The 25,357-nt window shown below is 47.8% G+C and overlaps 1 protein-coding gene across 1 annotated transcript; it reads right to left on the reverse strand.

Annotated features, from left to right (window-relative positions):
* Window positions 1–13,435: 13,435 nt before the first annotated feature.
* On the reverse strand, window positions 13,436–24,635 carry LOC120986460 (RING finger protein 11-like). Its single transcript, XM_040415051.1, has 3 exons — window positions 24,414–24,635; window positions 23,626–23,795; window positions 13,436–14,366 (listed from the first exon to the last, which is right to left on the reverse strand). Exons 1-3 carry the CDS (start codon window positions 24,510–24,512, stop codon window positions 14,195–14,197), a joined length of 441 nt encoding a protein of 146 aa, XP_040270985.1. The 5' UTR covers window positions 24,513–24,635; the 3' UTR covers window positions 13,436–14,194.
* Window positions 24,636–25,357: the final 722 nt, after the last annotated feature.

Genomic DNA, 25,357 nt, shown 5'->3' on the forward strand with positions numbered 1-25,357 from the left:
TGATAGCTGTAGGCTGTCTGGGCATGCTGGGAGTTATAGTTTTGCAACAGCTGGAGAGCCTCAGGTTGGCCAGCCCTGCTATAGGTCAACCCCATCATCGCATGACGTCTGTAATTGCTATGCAACAAATGTGGAGCCAAACATCAATTGCCATGTCTGGCGTTCCTCACTGGGTCTAATCACTCACGTACACCCACAAAGATATGTACAGATGATGACGTGAGTGATTAGACAGCGGTGTAGACATGCGCACAGAGCGTTGAGGAACGCCAGACATGGCAATTGATGTTTGGCTCCACATTTGTTGCATAGCAATTACAGACGTCATGCGATGATGGGGTTGACCTATAGCAGGGCTGGCCAACCTGAGGCTCTCCAGCTGTTGCAAAACTACAACTCCCAGCATGCCCAGACAGCCTACAGCTATCAGTCTACAGCATGGCATGGTGGGAATTGTAGTTTTACAACAGCTGGAGAGCCGCAGGTTGGCCAGCTCTGACCTATAGGGTGATCGGTGGTCACTCAGGTGAGACATATAGGTAAATTAGGCTAAAGAGGGGTTGAGTAAACATGCATTCTCATTGGTCAGTCTATACCATTGCCTGCATTGGATAATCTGGATGGGGGGGGGGGGGTGCACTTGTTTTTACTAGAAATATATGGATGTAATACAATGTGAATAGGCTTGACAAAGGCTGTATATCAGCCGAAACCTTGCTTTGAAGTCCTAATAAAAGTCGATGATGATGTGAGATGCTGCTGATACCGTCTGCATTTATCCATATATTACGGCCGTTGGATCCAGGGCCATTGGTGAGGCTGTTGCATCTATCAGGATACATCAACAGGGACCGAGTGGTGCTGCTTCTACATTTTTGTTTTATGCCTATATAACACGTGACAGCTGCAGCCAGCCTCGTGCTGTGTTCACTGCTGCAGCCGCAATATTACAACAGCACAGGTCGAGAGGGTTTGGGACCGTGAGTATATTATTATTATAACACTGTCCCTGCTAACGTAAAAAATAAATCTGACAGCCCCTTTAAACCTCGGTGACCCATCAACAGGGATAGATAATATCTGAATGGCAATGTCTGACTTCCCTGGTGATCATCAGTTTAAAGGGGGCTGCAGACTCTCCATGGTATGCCAAGTGCAGCACCATACATTGTGTAGTGGTTGTACTTTGTACAGCAGCTCCGTTCCATTCACTTGAATGGGACTGAGCTGCACAAAGGCCATGTGACCAATGGAAGTGATGTCTAAGACTGAAGAAGAGATTGCAGTACTCGGCCAATTTGAGCCCCACTCATCAGATATGATTAATTTTAAAAGGGTTTTCCAAGTAGGGCTGAAACTATTATAAATCGAGTATGTGGACACAAAAAAAAATCCTCAATGCAAATTTTTTGCCCCGAAGATTCATTTGTGTCATGTGACCACAGAGTGGGAGTGAAGCGCTTGCTATTACTCCCGCTGCGCTTGGAATACTCGCCTTTCCAGCAGGAGGCCTCCGGACACTTTGCAGTGCGGAACGATGGAGTGTTGGCGGCGTCCCTGCTGGAAAGGTAAGTTGGTGAAACCGAAGGGATGGGGCGTGACTAAGGCCGGGCGCCTGGAGTGCACAGCGTCATAGCATCCAATGACGCTGTGAAATCCGGGTGTCAGGAGGAGCAGGGCAGCAGAAACTATGGCACAGTGGGGGGAGGACAGATGATGGCACTGGGGGGGAACTGATGCACTTGGGCTGATCGCACAGGGGGGGAACGAAGGGTGTTGTGGACTGATGGCAGGAGGGGGTCTGATGAGTTTTTATAAAGGAAAACAAAGTCTTAATTCATTTATTCTTATAAGAGTACTCTCTTAATCGTAAAAAAAAAAAATAATCAATAGAATATTATTAAAATAATTGTTTACTGCAGCCCTACTAGTTCCAAGGGTTTTATTTTATTGTACTGATGACCTATCAGTATCTGATCGGCAGGGGTCTGACACCTGGGACCCCCGCTGATCAGCTGTTTTGAGAAGGCGGCGCTCCTGTGAGCAGTGCAGCCTTCTCACAACACATTGTATAGTGGCTATGCTTGGTATCACGCTTGGCCCCATTCACTTCTACTTGGTCATGTGACCAATAAACGTGTGGTCAGTGGACTAAAAAAAAAAAAAAGCTGAGCGAAGGCTGCGGTGCTCACAGGAACGTCGGTGCCTTCTCAAACAGCTGATCTGCTGGGGTCCTGCAGGTCATCGGTAAAAAGAAAATCTTGGAAAACCCCTTTAACCATAGATTATATGAGCTTTAATTGCATACAATGTGTGCTTGCTGGGGTTGTTCCAGCAGTAACTATAAGGATTGTACGGAGCTGCAGTTCTTAGTGTGGGGTACACTCCGGTGCTACCAAGAAAGAAAAACAAAAAAGAAACCGGCTTCTCGCTGCTCTCCCTCGTCTCCAGCAGGGTCCTGCCCTCCCTCTGTGCCCTTCTGCCCTCCCACCATCTTTGGTCTTCATGTTGCTGTTGAGGGGTTTCCTCAGAGATGGGGTACAGGGGTGGGAATAGTAGGAGCATCATACCATCTCCACCGCCGAACCCTAATCCTAAGAAACCTCTGCCCTGCTTGCAACTTCAACTGATGTATTAACTTTCCCAGCACCTCATACTTAGTGGACAGCGCAGGTAACGATAATATTTCTCGTACATTCCATTGGGGGACACAGACCATGGGTATAGCTTAGAGGTATTAGTAGGAGGTACACTATGCAAATACAAAAGAGAGCTCCTCCTCCTCGGGCTATACCCCCAGGAGGAACTCAGTCTTTGCTTAGTGTCCGGTGAAGGAGGGTGACACTTGTATTAATCTACCCCGGTTTGTTATTTTCTTTGTAGATGGGGACACAGGTCAGCATAGCGCTTTCCTGGTCCCCCGTGGAGTGCCCGCCGCCGTCTTTGGACGCTGCCTGGCTGCCTCAATTTTTTCCCCCCAATAAGACAAGTAGATCCAGCTAGACCTGTTAGCTCCGGCATCCCACCAGCCCCAGGGTCACCTGATGCTGCCCTCCATCCAGAGCACTGTACTCAGGGAGTCAGATGTCTGAAGAGGTGAGCCCTGCTGGTACGGAACAAAGGGAGAAGATCTGCAGGAGCAGATAAGTATGGCTGAAATCCCCTCTGACCCGAACCCACCCACCCACCCACTACCTTGCCGCCTGGGTGAATGGGGAATGGATGTTTTTTCTGTCAGGAGGGGGTATCTGGAGGCACTATTCTGGGACCTTTTGAGACTCCTTCCCTGCAGGGGGTGACACCTTTCTCCCATTGGGGAGGGCGGAAGTCTCAGCCGTCGGGATTTTCTAGGGGGCACGGCTTCTCAGCCTGGCGCCGGTGCGGCTTCGCTCCTACCACTCCGCAGCAGCACCCGCCGGCAGTGGGCCTCCTGCTTCTTTCTGGGGCCGCGTCTCCTTTCAATAACCCCCGCTACGCGGCGCCGGGGGACATTTCTTTTAATAAAGCGCACACGCTCCTTTCGCGCTTCTAAGGGGGCGGTGTGACGCGTTGTGGGGGTGGGGCCTCTGCGCTTCACTCTGGCGGCTGCTGCAGCTTGCTGAGAAGCTCTTCACTCGCGTGGCTGCTCCCTGCTCCTCTCCGGTCTGTGCTGTTGACTGGGTGGTAGGACTCTTTTAGCTTTTAATTCTGGTTGCCACCATGCCTTAGCCTGGGGCCCCCCTTAAGTCTGCCAAGACCTCTTCTAGGACCACAATTGGGTCCTGTAAGGAGTGTCTTCTGCCACTTTCGGTCTCTGGTTTCTGTGCCTCCTGCCCTGCCCCTGGACAGGATAGTCCAGGCTGCTGATTTGGCCTTAGTCGCCAAGGCAGCCATGTCCTTTATGGAACGTATGGCAGTTTCCAATCCTGTTGCACCAACCACTCCATCTCCTCTCAGTGGTTCCCACAGAGGACGCTTGACCGCTAAGAGGCAGCGTGAGCGGCAGCATCCCTCCTCGGATGACTCCGCTTCCCCCGCGTCTAGAGGCGCGTTCGGACGACTGTGGACAGGCGCCTAGATTGTCTTTCCAAATCCATTTTCTCACTGGCGGGCACGTCCCTGCGGCCTGCCTTTGCCTCGGCATGGGTGGCTAGAGCCCTCTCGGTGTGGTTACAGCGCCTCCACCAAGACCTGGCGGAACAAGATTCGTCTGCTGACACACTGGATTTGGTTCTCCAGATGTCTCAGGCTTCCAAGTTCCTTTGTGAGGCTTCCATGAACATTGGTTCCCTCTTTGCCCGCATTTCAGCCCTCTCGGTTATTCAGCGCATAGAGGTCTGGTTGAAGGTGTGGGATGCCGACGCTTCTTCTAAGCGTTCCCTTGCTAACTTCCCCTTTGAGGGTTCCATACTTTTTGGGGCTCAGCTGGATGAGTTCATCTCTGCCGCTACTGGGGGCAAGAGCACTCATCTTCCCCAACCCAGGTCCAAGAGCCCCTTCCGGACCAGGTCTTCCGGTTCCCGGTACCAGTCCTTTCGCCGCTTCTCTTCTAGCAGGACGTTGTCTGCTTCCTCCGCAGGGGGGTCACAGGACTCTCGCAAGAAGCCCTGCTTCAAGCCCCAGCCTTCATGGCAGCCCTGCTGCTCCCAAGCAGTCTTCCGCATGAAGGGACGCCCCCACCCCTCGTGGTGGGGGGCCGCCTGCTCTCTTATCAGCAGGTTTGGAGGGCTCATGTTCAGGACGCCTGGGCTCTAGAAATTGTAACGGGTTACAAGATAGAATTCGCGTCCAGACCGCTGGAACGTTTTTTTCCCTTCTCGCGTTCCGGGGGATCCGGCCCGAGCCTCGGATTTCTTGATGGCAGTTTCTTCCCTTCTGGACCGGGGGGTTATTACCCCAGTTCCCCCACAGGAACAGGGCACAGGTTTTTATTCAAACCTGTTTGTGGTCCCAAAGAAAAAGGGGTCGGTGCGTCCGATCCTGGATCTTAAGCTGCTCAACAACTTTCTGCGGGTGCGGAGGTTTCAAATGGAATCCCTCCGCTCCGTTATTGTTTCTCTTCTTCCAGGGAAGTTCCTCGCTTCCGTAGATATCCAGGACGCCTATCTGCATGTTCCTATGGCAGAATCTCACCAACGATTCCTGTGCTTCGCCATTGGTGGCCGGCACTATCAGTTTGTCGCCCTTCTTTTCGGGTAACGACCACCCCTCGGGTCTTTACCAAGATCCTAGCGCCGCTCATGGCGCTTCTTCGCACCAGGGGCATTCCTTTGCTTCCCTACCTTGACGACATCCTGATAAAGGCCCCCTCGCTTCCGCAGGCCGAGGACAGGGTCCAGATCACTGTTCAGACTCTGGAACAGTTCGGCTGGCTGATCACCTTCCCAAAATCCTTTCTCCTCCCGTCCCAGAAGCTCTCCTTCCTGGGGATGGTTTTGGATACCTCGGCCGCCAATGTGTTTCTTCCAGTCTCCAAGTCCTCCCAGATCCAGGGAGCAGTGTCGCACCAGTGTCGGACCCGCATGTGTCTCTCCATCCGGGAGTGCATGCGGGTCCTGGGTCTTATGGCAGCTCTTCCTTGGTGGCTGTCCCCTATGAACCTGACGTCGGGAAGATCTTTCCTACTGTTCTCCTGGACGATCGTCACCACCGATGCCAGCCTCCTGGTTTGGGGCGGAGTTCTCCTGTCCCGCACGGTTCAGGGGGTTTGGTCGGCGGCGGAATCTCTCCTCCCGATCAACATCCTGGAGCTGGAGAGCGATTTTCCACTCCCTCTCCCATTGGACTTCTCTCCTTGCCGGCTGCCCGGTGAGGATTCAGTCGGACAATGCCACGGCTGTGGCTTACATCAACCATCAAGGCGGGACCCGCAGCCGGGCGGTGATGCAGGAGGTGAGGAGAATTTTACTGTGGGCAGAGTCGCACGTTCCGGTGTTGTCAGCAGTATACATTCCAGGAGTAGACAACTGGACAGCAGACTTTCTAAGCCGCAACAAGATGGATCCAGGCGAGTGGTCTCTGCATCCGGATGTATTCGAAGACGTCTGCCACCGATGGGGCCGTCCGGATGTGGACTTGATGGCATCCAGGCTCAACAACCAGCTCCCGGTGTTCCTGGCTCGCGCCCGGGATCCGAAGGCGTACGGGGTGGACGCACTGGTGTCTCCGTGGCAGGACTTCAGCCTCCTCTATGTCTTCCCTCCACTTCCTCTGCTGCCGAAGGTTCTACGCAAGATCGAGGCGGAAGGGATTCCGACCGTTCTCATCGCCCCGGATTGGCCTCGCGGCAAATGGTTCTCGGACGTGGCTCGGATGCTGGCGGACGCCCCATGGCCTCTTCCCAACAGAGAAAATCTACTGTCTCGGGGTCCGCTCTTCCACCGGAATTTACAGTCACTTCGTTTAACGGCGTGGCTGTTGAAACCGCCATCCTGAAGAAGAGGGGGTTCTCGGATTCAGTGGTTAGAACCATGATCAGAGCGAGGAAGCCGGCTTCCTCCCGGATTTACTATCGTACCTGAAAGGCCTTCCTTGCCTTTTGTGAGAACTCGGATTTCCCTCCCCTTCATTTTTCCATTCCGATGGTGCTCTCGTTTCTTCAGTCCGGACTCGAGATGGGACTGTCACTGAGCTCCCTGAAGGGTCAAGTTTCGGCTCTGGCTGTCTTTTTTCAGAAGTCCCTTGCTCTCCTGGGTCCTGTGAGGACCTTTCTTCAGGGGGTGGCGCATTCGGTCCCTCCGTACGTCCCCCCTTTACCTCCTTGGGATCTCAATTTGGTCCTGCGCGCCCTCCAGACGGCTCCCTTCGAGCCTCTGAGGGTGGTCTCCCTGACCTTTCTCACCTGGAAAGTGGTCTTCCTTGTGGCCATAACTTCCATCAGGCTGGTATCGGAGCTGGCCGCACTTTCCTGCCAGGAGCCTTTTCTGGTTTTTCACCAGGATAAGGTGGTGCTCCGTCTGGTTCTCTCCTTTTTCCCAAGGTGGTATCTCCCTTCCACCTTAACGAGGATCTTGTCCTGCCTTCCTTTTGTCCCTCTCCGGCAAACCCCAAGGAACGCGCTCTCCATTCCCTGGATGTCGTCCGGGCCCTAAAGGTGTATCTGTCGGCTACCGCCTCAGTCCGCCGTTCAGACTCCCTCTTTGTGATTCCCGAGGGACCTCGTAAGGGTATGGCGGCCTCCAAGGTCACTGTGGCGCGATGGATCCGCTCGACTATCTCCGCGGCTTATCGCGCTCATGGTAGTGTTTCCCCGGCTTGGATTACCGCTCACTCCACTAGGGCGGTGGGAGCTTCCTGGGCAAGGCGCAATCGTGCCTCTGCGTCTCAGCTGTGTAAGGCGGCCACCTGGTCGTCCTTACATACTTTTACGAAGTTTTATCAGTTGCATTCGCTGGCTTCAGCTGATGCTGTCTTTGGCCGCAGGGTTTTGCAGGCTGTGGTTCCTGTTTGACCGTTGGACGTTCCTCCTGGTGGTGCTGATGTTTTTTCCCACCCCATGAACTGCTTTGGGACGTCCCATGGTCTGTGTCCCCCGATGGAATGTACGAGAAAAGGAGATTTTTTGTGAAACTCACCTGTAAAATCTTTTTCTCGTCTTTTCCATTGGGGGACACAGCTCCCACCCATCCTGCCTGTTGCAGGAGGGGTTCAGTTCAGTTATGTTTGTGGTTGGACCTCACGGGTTTTGGTCCGGTGGCTTCCATTATTTTTTCTTTCTCCTTCTCCTACTGATTTTGCAACGCCTGAGTTCCTCCTGGTGGAGCCTGGGGGTATAGCCCGAGGAGCTCTCTTTTGTATTTGCATAGTGTCCCTCCTACTAATACCTCTAAGGCTACTTTCACACTAGCGTTCGGAGCGGATCCGTCTGATGTTTCATCAGACGGATCCGCTCCGATAATGCAGACGTTTGCATCCGTTCAGAACGGATCCGTCTGCATTATAACTTAGAAAATTTTCTAAGTCAGAAAGTAGCCTGAGCGGATCCGTTCAGACTTTACATTGAAAGTCAATGGGGAACGGATCCGCTTGAAGATTGAGCCATATAGTGTTATCTTCAAGCGGATCCGTCCCCATTGACTTCCATTATAAGTCTGGACGGATCCGCTCGCCTCCGCGCGGCCAGGCGGACACCCGAACACTGCAAGCAGCGTTCAGGTGTCCGCTCACTGAGCGGAGCGGAGGCTAAACGCTGGCAGGCGGATGCATTCTGAGCGGATCCGCCTCCACTCAGAATGCATTAGGGCCAGACGGATGCGTTCGGGGCCGCTCGTGAGCCCCTTCAAACGGAGCGCACGAGCGGACACCCGAACGCTCGTGTGAAAGTAGCCTTAGCTATACCCATGGTCTGTGTCCCCCAATGGAAAAGACGAGAAAAAGATTTTACAGGTGAGTTTCACAAAAAATCTTCTTATCCCGCTTCATCCAGGTGCCGTCCCTGAAGGCGAGCGTTATCCCTGTATGGCTTCATCTAGCAGAGCTCCTCGTCCCTGACATCACTGATCACTGAGACTTTGCCTCTGCTCTAGGGTTAGATAGTAATGATGCCAGAAGGAAGCAAGGTCCGCCGATGTAGATATATGAAAATGTAATATCTGCAACTACTACAGATATAATAATTTTGCAGCAATGTATAGTATGCGGTGCCAACAAAATGATGCTACCTGCACATCTCTGGCCGAGGAACAGCCTGCGAGAGATCACTGCCGGTGACTGCCATACTCCACTGACCATTATTTTTTTTAATGGGATCCGCCCGGTTTCCAGCATGAGTTACAGGTTTCTTTAAAGTGGGTGGTCATTGTGAGCAGCCATGGGAGCCTGGTGCTGCCTCCCAAAATAATCTGACCTGTGGAGGTAGCAGAGGAGACATGTTCCTGATTGCGGCGCCTTTTCTGGCTGCAGGTGAGTGCCCACCACTGGCAGTAAGTTACCCTTATGTGTGTGGGTAAAAGTAAGCCTAAGTACAGTATGCAGAAGTGTGCCGACATGTAAAACCGTGTCTAGATGTGTATATGTATGAGTAAAAGTGTATCACCCGTATGTACAGTACAGACCAAAAGTTTGGACACCTTCTCATTCAAAGAGTTTTCTTTATTTTCATGACTATGAAGACATCAAAACTATGAATTAACACATGTGGGATTATATACATAACAAACAAGTGTGAAACAACTGAAAATATGTCATATTCTAGGTTCTTCAAAGTAGCCACCTTTTGCTTTGATTACTGCTTTGCACACTCTTGGCATTCTCTTGATGAGCTTCAAGAGGAATGCCTCCTTCACACGTCACTGATTGTGAGCCAAAACCAGGACTGGAGCCTCCGCAGCCATAAGGTATAATAGAAAGATCGGCACCTGTTCTGTGTTTAGAGACGCACCTGGTTTTGGCTCAAAATCACTGATGGAAATCACTGCGTGAATGAGTCTTTGGTCGCTGTACCACACCATGACCCTTATTGAAGGTGAGGAGAAGGCTTACTGGGGAATTTGTACTCTTTCCTCTCAAGGATACAACATAGATATGAGGAGGATTGTGAAAGCCAAGTACATGTTTAGATTGATATAAAATGAATACAATTACTAAAAATGGACGCCCTTATCCTTTCCCTCACATTGCTATGGCCGGGTACATGGGAGCTGTAGTAGAGTAGGTTTCGTACCTTTGTGTTGGATTTCTGCTTTCTTCGTTCATTGAGCATCACCTGAAGACCGGACATTTGGGACGAGCTCTCCTTGTGTGGATTGGGTGCCCTTCACAGCTATGGCTGTACCACACTACCTGATGTGCGGGCGCTGGCGATTACACAGGCCGGTGCAAGCCGACTACGGAGGAACCATTGCTACCGTAGTCCTCCCTCATTCACGTCTGTTAGTTTATGCTGTCGATGAAATAGGCCATTTTATCAGTATTCGCTTGTTTCTAATAATTGGCCGGAAAGTCACGTAGCCTAAGAGGGCACTTCCAGCAGTGCCAGACAGTTTTCCAGATATGGATCCTGGGAGGGTTTATGATGTTGATGTGTATAATATGGCAGCAGCTGGTGCTCAGTGTATATGAATGTATAGGGGGAGGCGAGTGCTGCTTTTCAGTCACTCTCCTCACAGCCGGGACTTGCCAGAGGGGGAAGGAGGCTGATACTGTCTAGAGCTCAACCCCTAGCAGCTGCACCAAGGCAGACACAAGGAAGCAAAGAAAAAACAAAAAAAAAATGCAAATTTCTTTAAAATATCTATTAAAAAGGCTTTTAAAATTTTTGGTATGAAAATGATTAACATGAAATCCCTGATACAGAATCTGTCCTGCAGATTCCACCAATGAAGCCTCCAGCACAGGTCACTCTCTCCAGGACACCATGCAGAAACTAACGTTGTATACGGTGATGACCTGCGGTCCGTGACCAGAGGCAGCTCTTCTCCTACCGCACAGTGATTACTGAGGTCTGTGGCTGTGCAGGCTTCATCGTCTACCTTTACCTCCAGCGACACAACTGTCCGCACATAAAAGCTTGTTGTCGGGTTGGGAAGACTTCTATATTTTATTTTTTTTAAACATTTTAACGCCAGAGGAACAGCAGCGCTCCGCCGCACACTCCAATAGCCAAGCAGAGCCGAGGAAAACCAAAGGGGCGAGAGTCCTGCCGCCCCATCCTTTCTTCATCAAAAAGTTTAGCTCCTCTTGAACTTAGGTTACATCTAATGGATAACTTTAAAAATATTTTTTGGGCTTTTGTTTTTATGGCATTCACTATTATATAATAACCGTATTCTGCAAATGAGTACAGTTAGGGCAAAACAACAGTTTCTATAGGTTTCATTGTTTTCCTACAAAACTTTTTCTTAAAGAGCACCTGTCAGCAGGATCAACCCCATCAAAGGGGTGCTCCGGGCATTTAATACTGATATCCTGAGAACAGGTTAAGTCATTAAAATCAGATCGGCGGGGGTCCGACACCCCCCCCCCATTAGCTGTATGAGGAGACGGTGGGGGCAGTGTGCATGTTCTGTCTCCCTTCCTTCTCTCTGCTGCTATGTGTAGGGCAGGCATGGCCAACCTGCGGCTCTCCAGTTGTTTTAAGGACTCCCACCATGCCCTGCTGTAGGCTGATAGCTGTAGGTAGTCTGGGCATGCTGGGAGTTGTAGTTTTGCAACAGCTGGAGAGCCGCAGGTTGGCATTCCCTGGTCTAGGGCAAGCAGGAAGGGTGACGGCGCGCATGCACTGCGCACACCTTGCCTTCGTACAGCCGATTGGCGGGGGTGCCGGTTGTCAGAACCCCGCCAATCAGGATAGGTCATCAATATCAGAGGATAGCTCATCAATATTAAAAGCCTGGAGAACCCCTTTAAATTAGGCACACTGATGGTAGAGTTGATCCTGCTGATTAAATAATACCTGTCTTGTGAAAATCGGTTGTGGCATTCGAGGTAAAAGGGACTTTTATCCTTTATGCAAATTAGGGCTTCAATGCATCAAGGGGCGTGGCCTTTCCAGTGCTGGACACGCCCCTCGGTGCACTGAAGTTCTCAAGAATAAAAGTCTTTTTTCTTCTCGAAATTGGGTCATCAATATTATGTCGCTTCACAACCCCTTTAATATTAAGCTCCTGCTCCTAGAGGCTCCGTTCTCCCACCTTATGTCAGCCCTGCCGTGCTTGATTGACAGGGCCAGCATTCGTCTTCTCCGGCCGGCCCTGTGTGCTGGGACTGCGCATGCGCGAGATTTATCCAGCAAACTAGGCCGGCCGGAGAAAATGAACGCTGGCCCTGTCAATCAAGAACGGCACGGCTGACATGAGGTGGGAGAACGGAGCCTCTAGGAGCAGGAGCAACGCCCCCCGGCTCCTAGAGGCTAATGTGCATATCATAAAAGTTACAATTGTGCAGTAACGGGGGCATCAATAAGCATAATGTCAGCCAGTTTAATAGGGTTAATTTTGGTGACAGAAACCCTTTAAACGTCCCATAGTGGAGAGCGCACTGCGCATGTACGCCCACCTCCCCATTCCCCTCTACGAGACCGCCCACCCAGCACTCTGCTGCCATGGCGGTTAATGGAGGGGGACTGCACATGCTGGACCCCATTCTGTAGATAGAAGCAGGTCCCAGAGGTGGGACCCGCACCCACCTGACACTGAGGGCACATCCTAACAATATGCCACTAATGTCTGAGGTGGGAAGACCCCTTTAAGGCCACATGAAAGATGGATTCCGGGGATGGCCAACCTGCGGCTCTCCAGCTGTTGTAAAACTACAATTCCCACCATCCCCTGCTGTAGGCAGTCTGGGCATGCTGGGAGTTGTAGTTTTGCAATAGCCAGAGAGCTGCAGGTTGGCCATCCCTAGATTAGGCTGTTGGATTTCAACATGCCCAAATCTTTCATTCTCTGAGAAACGAGCGGCCAGAGCTCCCCGGCAGTGGTGTACATGGGGGGCAGGAGAGAGAGCTGTGCGCTACCGACATCAAAGAATTAATACGACAAGAATGACACGGGATACTGAAATCCATACAAGCACGCTTTATTGTATGTGCTGCGGGTACACGCGTCTCCACTGACGGTTATAGACACAAGGCGGAGCGGGCGGCAGCCAATACATGTCAGTACTCCATAGCTGGAAAGGGAAGGACATTCTTCAACTTTACCAATAAAGTTTAGTGAAAAAAACACAGTCACTGTTTCCATATATTACTTTTCAATAAACTTTATTTACAGTCACGTCCACACGTGTAGGAGAATATTCCTATGTGGCATATTTGCTGCAGTAGCCTGCCATGTGTGATCCCCAGGAGAACCTCTCACTTGTGTCCTGTTGTGAGGAGGCTATGGACCAGGTCCATGTTAGGAGGCCATAGTACCTCTTCAGCAACGCCTGTAGACTTCTATATGGTCCTCCTGCTCTGCCATGATGAGGGTGCATGACCCATACCCTAAGAGATGCCATTTGTATTTCCTGTGAATAGTCACCTTACATACAGGAGTGGTCTCATCAACCTCAGACACCGGCCTCTAAGAATCCATCCCCCCAATAATCAAGAACTACTAAGTGCGAGCTCACTGTGCACATGTACGATGACGAGTGGCTGCAAAACCGTTACCTATTGTCTTATCCTCCAGAGCTGCACTCACCATTCTGCTGGTGAAGTCACTGTGTACATACATTACTTATCCTGTACTGATCCTGAGTTACATCCTGTATTATACCCCAGAGCTGCACTCCCTATTCTGCTGGTGGAGTCACTGTGTACATACATTACTTATCCTGTACTGATCCTGAGTTACATCCAGTATTATACTCCAGAGCTGCACTCACTATTCTGTTCAGGATCAGTACAGGATAATTAATATATGTACACAGTGACTCCACCAGCAGAATAGTGAGTGCAGCTCTGGAGTATAATACAGGATGTAACTCAGGATCAGTACAGGGTAAGTAATGTATGTACACAATGACTCCACCAGCAGAATAGGGAGTGCAGCTCTGGAGTATAATACAGGATGTAACTCAGGATCAGTACAGGGTAAGTAATGTATGTACACAATGACTCCACCAGCAGAATAGCGAGTGCAGCTCTGGAGTATCTTTTCATCTATATCCAGTTCAGAAGTCTGGAAATGGTTTGGATGATTTGCTGCCTCCTGGGATCTGTCCAGCCCTGGCCTAGTTCCTTGCTCTGTATTTCTATAAAACAAGGCAGAACTCTGGGAAAGCTGGGTGATAACACATGGGGGCAAAACCTGACAGAACAGGAGGACACAAGGACATCTCTACTGTGAAATACTTGCAGTAAAGTGCTTTTTAAAGGGGTCTTCCTCAGGGGGAGATGCCCTTTAAATGCCTCCTCAGCTGGTACTGACTCTGCAGCACTCACACACCGGCGTCATCATGTAGATGTAGTCACTGAAGAGGCCGCGGTGTCAACTCCCATGAAGCATCCCCTGATGATGGGAGTTCTACCTATCACCTCGTGTCTATATAGAAAGGCATCTATATCCAAGGGTCGTGTCCTCTGCGCAGTCTCCCGACGTTCCAGTCATCATCCATATAGTCCATAACACACGTGTGGGAAGCTCCGACTTCCATCATCCTGTCTGGCAGATCACCTCACGTCTCATGAAAGGACAAGGTCACACCACATGGACTTTATTTTGGCCAAAGCACAAAGCAATACTTCAAAGCAGGCCGCCATGATACCACACATCTGCGGGATGCCGTCCATTCAGCTGGTCTCGTAGGAGGAGAGGAGTGCAGCGTCCACCGGCTCCATGCAGGACGGACACGTGAACGACCGCATCAGCCACTTATCTATACACTCCATGTGGTAGACGTGCATACAAGGCAGGAAGCGGACAGGAGCCCCACTGACGAAATCCAGCATACAGATCACACACCTGCAGAGACACAACCCACCTGGATTATCGTTATCCTGTGCACATCACCACCTGGCCAAAGATGGCACCTAGTATAGTACTTATATACATAGGAGCGGTATTATAGTAGTTATATTCCTGTACATAGGAGCAGTATTATAGTAGTTATATTCCTGTACATAGGAGCAGTATTATAGTAGTTATATTCTTATACATAGGAGCAGTATTATAGTAGTTATATTCTTGTACATAGGAGCAGTATTATAGTAGTTATATTCTTGTACATAGGAGGCAGTATTATAGTAGTTATAGTCTTGTACATAGGAGGCAGTATTATAGTAGTTATATTCTTGTACATAGGAGCAGTATTATAGTAGTTATATTCTTGTACATAGGAGGCAGTATTATAGTAGTTATATTCTTGTACATAGGAGGCAGTATTATAGTAGTTATATTCTTGTACATAGGAGGCAGTATTATAGTAGTTATATTCTTGTACATAGGAGCAGTATTATAGTAGTTATATACTTGTACATAGGAGGCAGTATTATAGTAGTTATATTCTTGTACATAGGAGCAGTATTATAGTAGTTATATTCCTGTACATAGGAGCAGTATTATAGTAGTTATATTCTTGTACATAGGAGCAGTATTATAGTAGTTATATTCTTGTACATAGGAGCAGTATTATAGTAGTTATATACTTGTACATAGGAGCAGTATTATAGTAGTTATATTCTTGTACATAGGAGCAGTATTATAGTAGTTATATTCATGTACATAGGAGGCAGTATTATAGTAGTTATATTCTTGTACATAGGAAGCAGTATTATAGCAGTTATATTCTTGTACATAGGAAGCAGTATTATAGCAGTTATATTCTTGTACATAGGAGCAGTATTATAGTAGTTATATCCTTGTACATAGGAGCAGTATTATAGTAGTTATATCCTTGTACATAGGAGGCAGTATTATAGTAGTTATATCCTTGTACATAGGAGGCAGTATTATAGTAGGTATATTCTTGTACATAGGAGGCAGTATTATAGTAGTTATATTCTTGTACATAGGAGGCAGTATTATAGTAGTTATATTCTTGTACATAGGAGTAGTATTATAGTAGTTATATTCTTGTACATAGGAGTAGTATTATAGTAGTTATATTCTTGTATATAGGAGCAGTATTATAGTAGTTATATTCTTGTATATAGGAGCAGTATTATAGTAGTTATATTCTTGAACATAGGAGGCAGTATTATAGTAGTTATATTCTTGTACATAGGGGCAGTATTATAGTAGTTATATTCTTGTACATAGGAGGCAGTATTATAGTAGTTATATTCTTGTACATAGGAGCAGTATTATAGTAGTTATATACTTGTACATAGGAGCAGTATTATAGTAGTTATATTCTTGTACATAGGAGCAGTATTATAGTAGTTATATTCATGTACATAGGAGGCAGTATTATAGTAGTTATATTCTTGTACATAGGAAGCAGTATTATAGCAGTTATATTCTTGTACATAGGAGCAGTATTATAGTAGTTATATCCTTGTACATAGGAGCAGTATTATAGTAGTTATATCCTTGTACATAGGAGGCAGTATTATAGTAGTTATATCCTTGTACATAGGAGGCAGTATTATAGTAGGTATATTCTTGTACATAGGAGGCAGTATTATAGTAGTTATATTCTTGTACATAGGAGGCAGTATTATAGTAGTTATATTCTTGTACATAGGGGCAGTATTATAGTAGTTATATTCTTGTACATAGGAGGCAGTATTATAGTAGTTATATTCTTGTACATAGGAGTAGTATTATAGTAGTTATATTCTTGTATATAGGAGCAGTATTATAGTAGTTATATTCTTGTATATAGGAGCAGTATTATAGTAGTTATATTCTTGAACATAGGAGGCAGTATTATAGTAGTTATATTCTTGTACATAGGAGCAGTATTATAGTAGTTATATTCTTAACCATATTTCTTTTTATTGAGGTAAGAAAACAAGGCCACATGCCCACATAGGACATCAGTATCATAACATTAAAAGTTACAGTGGTTATCCAGCATACAAGTCATATGTAGACAATACTAGCGATTATCATCATCATCATCACCATAAAATAAACATCGAAAGGAGGAGAAAAGGGGGAGGAGGGGGAGATAATGGGTTAGGTGGGGGAGGGGGCAGAGAAGTGAGGGGATCCTGCTCTATCATGTGAAATTCCTGTGTGATTTCCATGGGGACCATAGCTTTAGGAAACAATGGCGAGAGTTTGTTTCCCAATGCGCCAGTTCCTCAAAGCGGTAGATATGATCTACCTTGTCCGTCCACATCTCTAGATTTGGTGGGGAATCAGTTTTCCACAAAAGGGGAACCAGTAATCTCGCAGCCGTGATCAGCATTGTAGGGAAATTATTCTTAGCAGGGGTTATCGTGCTATTAGGGCACCACAGTAGGATAAGTTTGGCATCTAATAGGACTTTAGTTTTGCAAACGCTATTAATCATTGATTCTATCAATTTCCAAAACGGTTGAATCTTATGGCAGAACCACCAGATATGTGATAATGAACCGGTTTCTATGCCACATCTCCAGCACACCTCAGGTACCTCAGGATTAAGTTTGTGCAAGAATTCAGGAGTTTTGTACCATCTACTTAGTAGCTTAAAAGAATTCTCCTGAATTCTTACACAGCGACTGAAGCCATGAGAGTGGGCTAAAACAAAGGCTCTCTCTGGCTCCGTCAGGATCATGGAAAGCTCTCGCTCCCATGAGGTCACATAACCGAGCTCTGGAGGTAAAGAGGATAGCAATTCCTTATACATCTGGGATAATGGCCTAAGAGGAGGCCTAGGGGCCAAGACTTTCTTTTCAAGCCAGGAAGGGGAGCTATTACTAGCAAGGTTCACTACGCATAACTTAGTATCTCTCTTAAAATCTGCTAAGTGGAAGAAAGGAGCTGACTTGATTTCGGGGCGATCCATTATTAAATCCCATTGCAAACTACCATCTGGGAGAAGGACATCCCGCAGGGACAAACCAGCGAGCCTTGACCAAATCCCGGAGGGGTTTGACACAGAAGGATGAATATAGCTCTGTAACAATTTAAGAGGCATACAGGGGTTAGGAAAGTTAAACTGCTGGGATTTGACCATTTTAGACCATTCTACTAGCATTCCTTTCCAAACCGGGGAAGAGGCGTAGTGATTGGCTGAAAAGGGCCTAACACCCCATAGAGTGAGCTGATCTTGGCTGGTGAGTAGTGCAGATTCGAGCCGTGAGCAAAGGGAGCTAGATTTACATGTCAGGGTGGATACACATCTACATAACTGAACAGCAGTGTAATATGACTTTACATCAGGCATCCCAAAGCCTCCAAACTTCTTGTCCCTTGTAAGGACAGAGTAGGCAATGCGTGGAGACTTACCATTCCAGAGGAAGCGCGTGAACACTCGGCGGACTTCTGAGAAGTATGAGTTTGGCAGCCATATGGGAATGGCTTGCAGCAAATAAAGAAATTTGGGGAGAATGAAAGTTTTCAGATAGTTTTTCCTCCCTATCCACGAAACAAAAGGGAGTTTCAGATTCTGTAGGTGAGTGCGAACCTCTTGCAGGAGAGGAGCATAGTTAAGGGAGGCTAGGTCTTGAATATTGGCCGAAACCCGTGTTCCTAAAAATGTAATGTCTCTGGAGGCCCAGGTAAATGGGGTGGCTTGTTTTAGACTATTGACTACAGATTGGGGACATGAAATATTAAGTGCCATGGATTTCCCATAATTTATTTTAAAATTGGATACAAATCCAAAATCCTCAAAAGTATTCAACAACTTGGGCAAGGCCTCTGTAGGGTTGGAGGTCATGACTAAAAGGTCATCCGCGAATGCTGCAGTAACATGGGTTTGCGAGCCAATCTGAAGGCCTTTGATAGCTGGATCTGACCTAATTTTACACAAAAGGGTCTCCATGACCAGCACAAACAGTGCCGGGGAGAGGGGGCACCCTTGTCTTGTCCCGTTTGTGATGCGAAATGGTGGGGACAATGCTCCATTGACTTTGACCATGGCAGAGGGGGCCGAATAAAGGGTGTTAACAGCACTAATAAACTGGTCCGGGAGGCCAAACTTCGACAGGGTCCGCGACATAAAGAGCCAGCTGACCCTGTCGAAGGCTTTTTCCGCATCCGTGCTCACCAGGACTAAAGGTTTAGAGGATCTCTTGGCCCGATTCACGAGATGTAGAAGTCGCACCGTATTCTCCGACCCCTGTCTGCCATGGACAAAGCCTACTTGTTCCTCATGTACAATGTCAGGGAGGACATCCTGAAGCCTGGTAGCCAGAATCTTCGCCCACCACTTCACATCATTATTGAGTAAAGATATTGGCCTATAGTTACTGCAGCATGTTGGGTCTTTGTTTTCCTTATGGAGGACAGTGATGTGCGCCAATAAGGAATGAGGAGCGAGAGAACCCCCTGTCAGGAGGTAGTTGCACAAGTTCCTGAAACGTGGGATTAACACATCCTGGAAGGATTTATAGTATGCAATGGAAAAGCCATCCGGTCCGGGGCTTTTGCCCGATGGGATAGACATAAGGACCTTGCGCACCTCCGAATCTGAAATAGGCTTAGTCAGGAGGGAAGTTTTTAATGGGGATACAGAGGGAAGATCTAGAGACTGCAAGAATTTATCAGTGGCCTCGGATAAATCTCCCGGTGTAGTCCCATTAGGGGGCGGCAAATTATATAAGGCCTCATAGAAGGCACAAAATGCTTTAGCAACATCTGGGGTGGACTTATGTGTTTTGCCCTTGGAGTCCTTAATAGAGGAAACAAAGGAGTCAGAGAACTGCTTCTTGGCAATTGCCGACATCAGTCTGTTTCCTCTATCCCCATGTGCATAGGCCTTAAATCGGGAGCGAAGTATCAACTTTGCTGAGGTGACATTCAATAGATTTTTTAGTTTTGTTCTGGCTTCAGTTAGTTCTGCTAGGGTGCTTATAGCCCGAGATTCCTTATGGGAGGATTCTAAACGGGTTATGTTCGCCAATAAGGCGTCCAGGGCTAGTGTCCTTTGTTTTTTCAAAAAAGCTCCCAAAGCTATAAGCTCCCCCCTGAGGACCACCTTATGGGATTCCCATAATATAGAAGGAGAAGGAGGCGACTCTGGGGTATCATTAAGCGTGAAAAATTCAGATATTGAGGCCTTAATTTTGTCTGCATGTCTGGGGTCTAGAATCAGGGTATCATTGAGACGCCACAAGCGCTCCCTTCTCTGTGGTCCAAACAGGGAAAAATTAACAATGACAGGGGCATGGTCGGATAATGTTATATTACCTATCCGGGCTCCAGAGACATTACGCACGTGAGAACTGGACAGGAAAATGTAGTCCAATCTGTGGAAAGACAGTTTAGCATGTGAATAAAAAGTATAATCTCGGCCATTGGGGTTTAGGGCCCGCCAGACATCTAGTACTTTAAGTTTCCTCAGGGAGATTTTTAATCTTCTCAGGAGCCTGTAAGATACTGAGGGTCTGCCCGCCGAGGTGTCCACCGCTGGCTCCAGGGCAACATTGAAGTCGCCCCCCAAAACTAGTAAGCCCTCAGAGAAGGAGGACAACGCATTAAGGGTCTGAACGAGCCATGGTACTTGGCCTTTATTGGGAGCGTATAAGTTAGCAAAGGTCACTGGAGATTCGCCCAGTAAACCCCTTACAAAGATGTACCTGCCCTCAGGGTCCGCTGAGATAGCTGAGTGCTTAAAGGGGAGGCATTTATGCACAGCTATACTAACCCCTCTACTGGCGGAATCATGAGTACTGTGAAACCACTGGACAAATTTCTTGGGGGGAAGTTTAGGAACTTTGCCTGTTCTAAAATGGGTCTCTTGTAAAAAGGCCACAGAGACCTTATCTTTCAGAAGGAGAGATAGAGTTTGAGACCTTTTACATGGCTCGTTCAGCCCGTGCGCGTTTAGTGAGGCGACTGTTATAGAAGACATTTCTGCATATTTTCAGGTGGGTAAATGCATAATACATCCATGGAAGTATGGAGGAGCACACAGATGATATGAGCAGGAGGAGGGAAGGAAGGTAAGGGAAGTACAAAAGAACAAAAAGTGAGTAAGAGAACATTAAACATGTCAAGTTGACAAATGAGTGACTCAGACAAGATACCCGTCCGAGGAGGGTTAGGCACTCTACCTATCACCAGCCAAGACAGGATTGGACTGGCGAGGGGGCAAGTAAAGCACCTGTGGTCTGAACAAAAGAGACCAAAAACGAAAGATGTGTCCAGCATCTTAATCTATCCGGTCATCGCCCTGCAGTGAGGAACAGAATGCAATGTCCTAGAGGTAGCGTCCTGTAGCAGCCATGACACGGCACAAGGCCCTTTAAACATAACATTGAGCCCAGTAGGCCACAAAAATAAAACACTAAAAATGTGGAAAACATTGAAAATGTAGGAAGATCATGTCCGCCTTCAATAACCTATATAACACATAGGTGAGCATTAGTCATCTCCTATTCTGTGGAGGTAGAAATATCAGCAAGGTATGCTTACAAACACCTCTAATCAGGTGGGATCCCTTTCCATCCTGCTGCGTCCCGAACGATCCGACTTGCCCGCAGACGCTGTTTGCCAAGCGTTGACACGAGGTGGTATGGGGAGGGCGCCATCTTGGTCAGCCGGTAACCATGAGGGGATTTCCATCGGAGGAACGTCCAGGGACCGCCAGACAGATTCCAGGTCTGCAGGTGACCGCACGGTCAGTAGCTTACCATTCCTGGAAATCGCCAACCCAAAGGGGTATAACCAGCGGAATGGGGTCGAGGTTTTTCTCAGGATATCCAGGAGAGGCCTGAGAAGGCGCCGCTTGGCCAGGGTGGATGGCGCGATGTCCTGGAACATCTGGATCGGGGTATTTTCGTATTCCAGTACCTCTAATTCTCTTTGGCTTTTGAGGATGGCTGCGGTATCAACGTAACTTAACAAGCCACAGATTACATCACGTGGCGGTTCTTGCGGTTTAGGCCTAGGGCGCAGCGCCCTGTGTATGCGCTCCACCACGATTCCCGCCGCTCTGTCAGGATCAAGCAGCTTAGAGAACAATTCACGTGCCACTGTCGGTAAGGCCTCCGCTGCGAACGACTCAGGTAGGCCGCGGATGCGGATATTGCGCCGGCGGCTGCGGTTTTCTTGGTCTTCCAATTTCAGGAAGGCATCGTTTAGCAAGGCCTTGTGAGACGCCAGCACCTCCGACGCTTTACTTTCATATGTCATGATGGCCTCCTGAGTGGCTTCTAACGCCACCACTCTCTGCCCCAAATGCTTCATGTCGTCCTTGATATCAGACAGGTCTTGTTTCAGGGGCGAGAGGGCAGATTCGAGGACTCGGCGCAGGGTTCGCTCTGAGAGAGGTGGGTCTCTGGGTCTCTTGTCCGAGACATCGGAGCCGCTGCCTGCGTCTGATAATTCCCCGGCGTCAGAGTCCTGTGCAGCAGACGTCGCCATATTGGGGCCTTTCTGCGCCGTGAACCTCGACGTTTTCCGGAGAAACTTCTCCATCTCTGGCTGTTTGGAGCGCAGTGGGGTGGACTCTGAGCTTCCTCTGTTCTTTTCTCTGCCAGGTTTCCCCATAATCAATCAAATTATAAGCTTTTATAGGGCAAATGAGCCGGAATGCTGGAGGAGCTCAAGCTCGTGCGGCCATTCAGCAGCGTGGCTCGGCTCCGCCCCCCTATAGTAGTTATATTCTTGTACATAGGAGCAGTATTATAGTAGTTATATTCTTGTACATAGGAGCAGTATTATAGTAGTTATATTCTTGTCCATAGGAGCAGTATTATAGTAGTTATATTCTTGTACATAGGAGGCAGTATTATAGTAGTTATATTCTTGTACATGGGAGGCAGTATTATAGTAGTTATATTCTTGTACATAAGAGCAGTATTATAGTAGTTATATTCTTATACATAGGAGGCAGTATTATAGTAGTTATATTCTTGTACATAGGAGCAGTATTATAGTAGTTATATTCTTGTACATAGGAGCAGTATTATAGTAGTTATATTCTTGTACATAGGAGGCAGTATTATAGTAGTTATATTCTTGTACATAGGAGGCAGTATTATAGTAGTTATATTCTTGTATATAGGAGGCAGTATTATAGTAGTTATATTCTTGTACATAGGAGCAGTATTATAGTAGTTATATTCTTGCACATAGGAAGCAGTATTATAGTAGTTATAGTCTTGTACATAGGAGCAGTATTATAGTAGTTATATTCTTGTACATAGGAGCAGTATTATAGTAGTTATATTCTTGTACATAGGAGGCAGTATTATAGTAGTTATATTCTTGTACATAGGAGCAGTATTATAGTAGTTATATTCTTGTATATAGGAGCAGTATTATAGTAGTTATATTCTTGTACATAGGAGGCAGTATTATAGTAGTTATATTCCTGTACATAGGAGCAGTATTATAGTAGTTATATTCTTGTACATAGGAGCAGTATTATAGTAGTTATATTCTTGTACATAGGAGGCAGTATTATAGTAGTTATATTCTTGTACATAGGAGCAGTATTATAGTAGTTATATTCTTGTACATAGGAGCAGTATTATAGTAGTTATATTCTTGTACATAGGAGGCAGTATCATAGTAAATAATTACTGATGGCAGTGATATAATTGAAGTGAGGTACATTATAGTGGGTCACTTGGCTTCACACCTCATGAACAAGTTATTAAAATGCATCTGTCAGCAGGTTTGTCCCTATGACACCGGCTGACCTGTTACATGTGCACTTGGCTGCTGAAGGCATCTGTGTAGGTCCCATGTTCATATGTGCCCGCATTGCTGAGAAAAATAATGTTTTAATATATATGCAAATTAGCCTCTAGGAGCAATGGGGGCGTTGTCATTACACCTTGAGTCTCTGCAACTGCCGCGCCCTCTGCACTTTGACGGGGGCAGGCAGTATAAAAATCATCAAACTTGGTCCTGTCAAAGTACAGAGGGGGTTGGCAGTTGCAGAGAGAGCAGAGCCTCTAGGTGTAATGGTAACGCCCCTGTTGCTCCTAGAGGCTCATTTGCATACATTAAAACCTTATTTTTCTCAGCAATGCGGACAGATATGAACATGGGACCAACACAGATGCCTTCAGCTGCCAACCGCACATGTAACAGGTCAGCCAGTGTCACAGGTACAAACCTGCTGACAGATGCCCTTTTAGACGACATATTGCAGTGTAATGTCACTCACTCTTTTGGTTTCTTCTCGGAAGGTTCGGACCCCGGGTCATATCTGCCTTTAGGTAAGTGCTGTATGAGGCCAATCCTCTTGGCAATCCACACCTGCTCCTCTTCCGTCAGCTGCGTTGCAAGGCGGGTCTGGCTAGGTGTCGGGTGGTAGACAGGAACATTCTGCCGCTCCTGAAAGATACAAATATATATGTAAATGTGCACATAAGGCTTAATGCACACACAACAAGACGAGAGAGGTGTCTGACAGAAATGCTACAGGCAAAATGGACACTCTGTGCGATACCTGGGGCAGGATGTAGGGGGCGCTGCAGGACAGCGTTACAAAGACAGTGTATCCTTCCGTCTGGACTGTGATTAGATCTGACTAGTCAGGCATGCCCGCTGATGGCGGTTTGGGAGTTGGGACTATTTGGTTGGGCACTCAGGCCCTTTCGCTGCCAAGGGTGATTACTGTGGACTCGCTGTCTCCCAAAGTTCTTGTATGGTCCAAGTGCAATGGGAAAGGTGGGAGGACCCCTTTACCTTAGCTATTGTAACCCCCCTCCCCTCATAGGGATTTGTCACCCAGCTTTCCTGCAGTCCTGATGGGTAAATGACTCCATATGTGCAAGGATACAAAGAACCCATTGCTGCAGGCTTGCAGTAGCGGTAATGGCGGTTGCTTAGTAACAAGAGATGATGGCGGGTGACCACTGTGTGGCTCCATGGTAGTCATTAGCAATCTACACAGTGAGAGACATTATACAAGTGACTAGGTTATAAAGATGATGATGGAAGGACGGTCACCTGGTATGGAGGTGGGGGCTCTCCGGGCAGGCTAGCCCCGTCTGAGTCGTTGAGCAGGGACAGATCATCTGCAGTCTGCGATGACAGGCAGTTCCCCATCCCCCAATCCTGGGGCTCCGGTTGCCCCGGGACTCCAGCTCCGGGCTGTTCACACTCCTCCTCGCGTCCGGGAAGTCTATGTTTTGGTAAACTACATTTCCCAGCATTCCCCCCTGCTGGGCTACGCGTTCTAGTGACGTCAGCGTCGCTCTGGGCACGTGATTCAGTCGGGCAGTCACGTGGTGCGCAGTCCTGAAAGGGTTGTGTCTAAACTTGGGGGGTGTGACGTCACAGGGTCACATGACATTTAAAAGCCCTGAAGCTGTGTTCACGTGCTGTTTGTTCTATAGCCTGTGACGGGACAGCTGGCGTGTACTGCAACCCCCAGCATGTCCACGCAGGATGCTGGGACTTGTAGTTCCCCGACAGCTGAGAGAACCGTAGGAAAAATAGGCACAAATAGGACAGGAAGCCTCAGACTAGGTCTGTGGTAAAACTACAACTCCCAAGATGCACACTTGCTCAGAACTCCACAGAAATGAATGGCGCATGCTGGGAGTCGTAGTTTCACAACGGCTGGAGTGCCGGAGGTCAGCCATCTCTGGACTAGCTTCTATTGGGGGCAGGTAGAAGGCATAGTCATCTCTCCAGACATGTCTGTTTAAGTAACTGCTGTATGTTGTGCATTTCCTCTATTATTCCTACTAGAAGGTCTAAATGAATTGATGTGTGTTACCAGTTACACAGTCTGACATTGGCAGCACTGACTGCATAGTGTCAGACTGGACCTTTAGTCTACACTGCTAGTAATTCATTCATAACTTCTAGTAGGAATAGTGGAGGAACAACACAACATCCAGTCGTAAGAATTGTTACTACATGGGGCATACAAGTAGTTGGTAAAA

This window comes from Bufo bufo, chromosome 1 (genome assembly GCF_905171765.1).
Source record: "Bufo bufo chromosome 1, aBufBuf1.1, whole genome shotgun sequence".
Lineage (NCBI taxonomy): Eukaryota > Metazoa > Chordata > Amphibia > Anura > Bufonidae > Bufo > Bufo bufo.

What these genes read in the sequence shown, in the direction of transcription:
- LOC120986460 (XM_040415051.1), bottom strand. Translation starts at nt 24,512, where the DNA reads ATGGGGAACTGCCTGTCATCGCAGACTGCAGATGATCTGTCCCTGCTC. An exon ending in AGCCCCCACCTCCATACCAG is followed by an intron (nt 23,796 to 24,413) that starts GTGACCGTCCTT and finishes TGTATCTTTCAG; the next exon opens with GAGCGGCAGAATGTTCCTGT. An exon ending in TCCGAGAAGAAACCAAAAGA is followed by an intron (nt 14,367 to 23,625) that starts GTGAGTGACATT and finishes GTGTCTCTGCAG; the next exon opens with GTGTGTGATCTGTATGCTGG.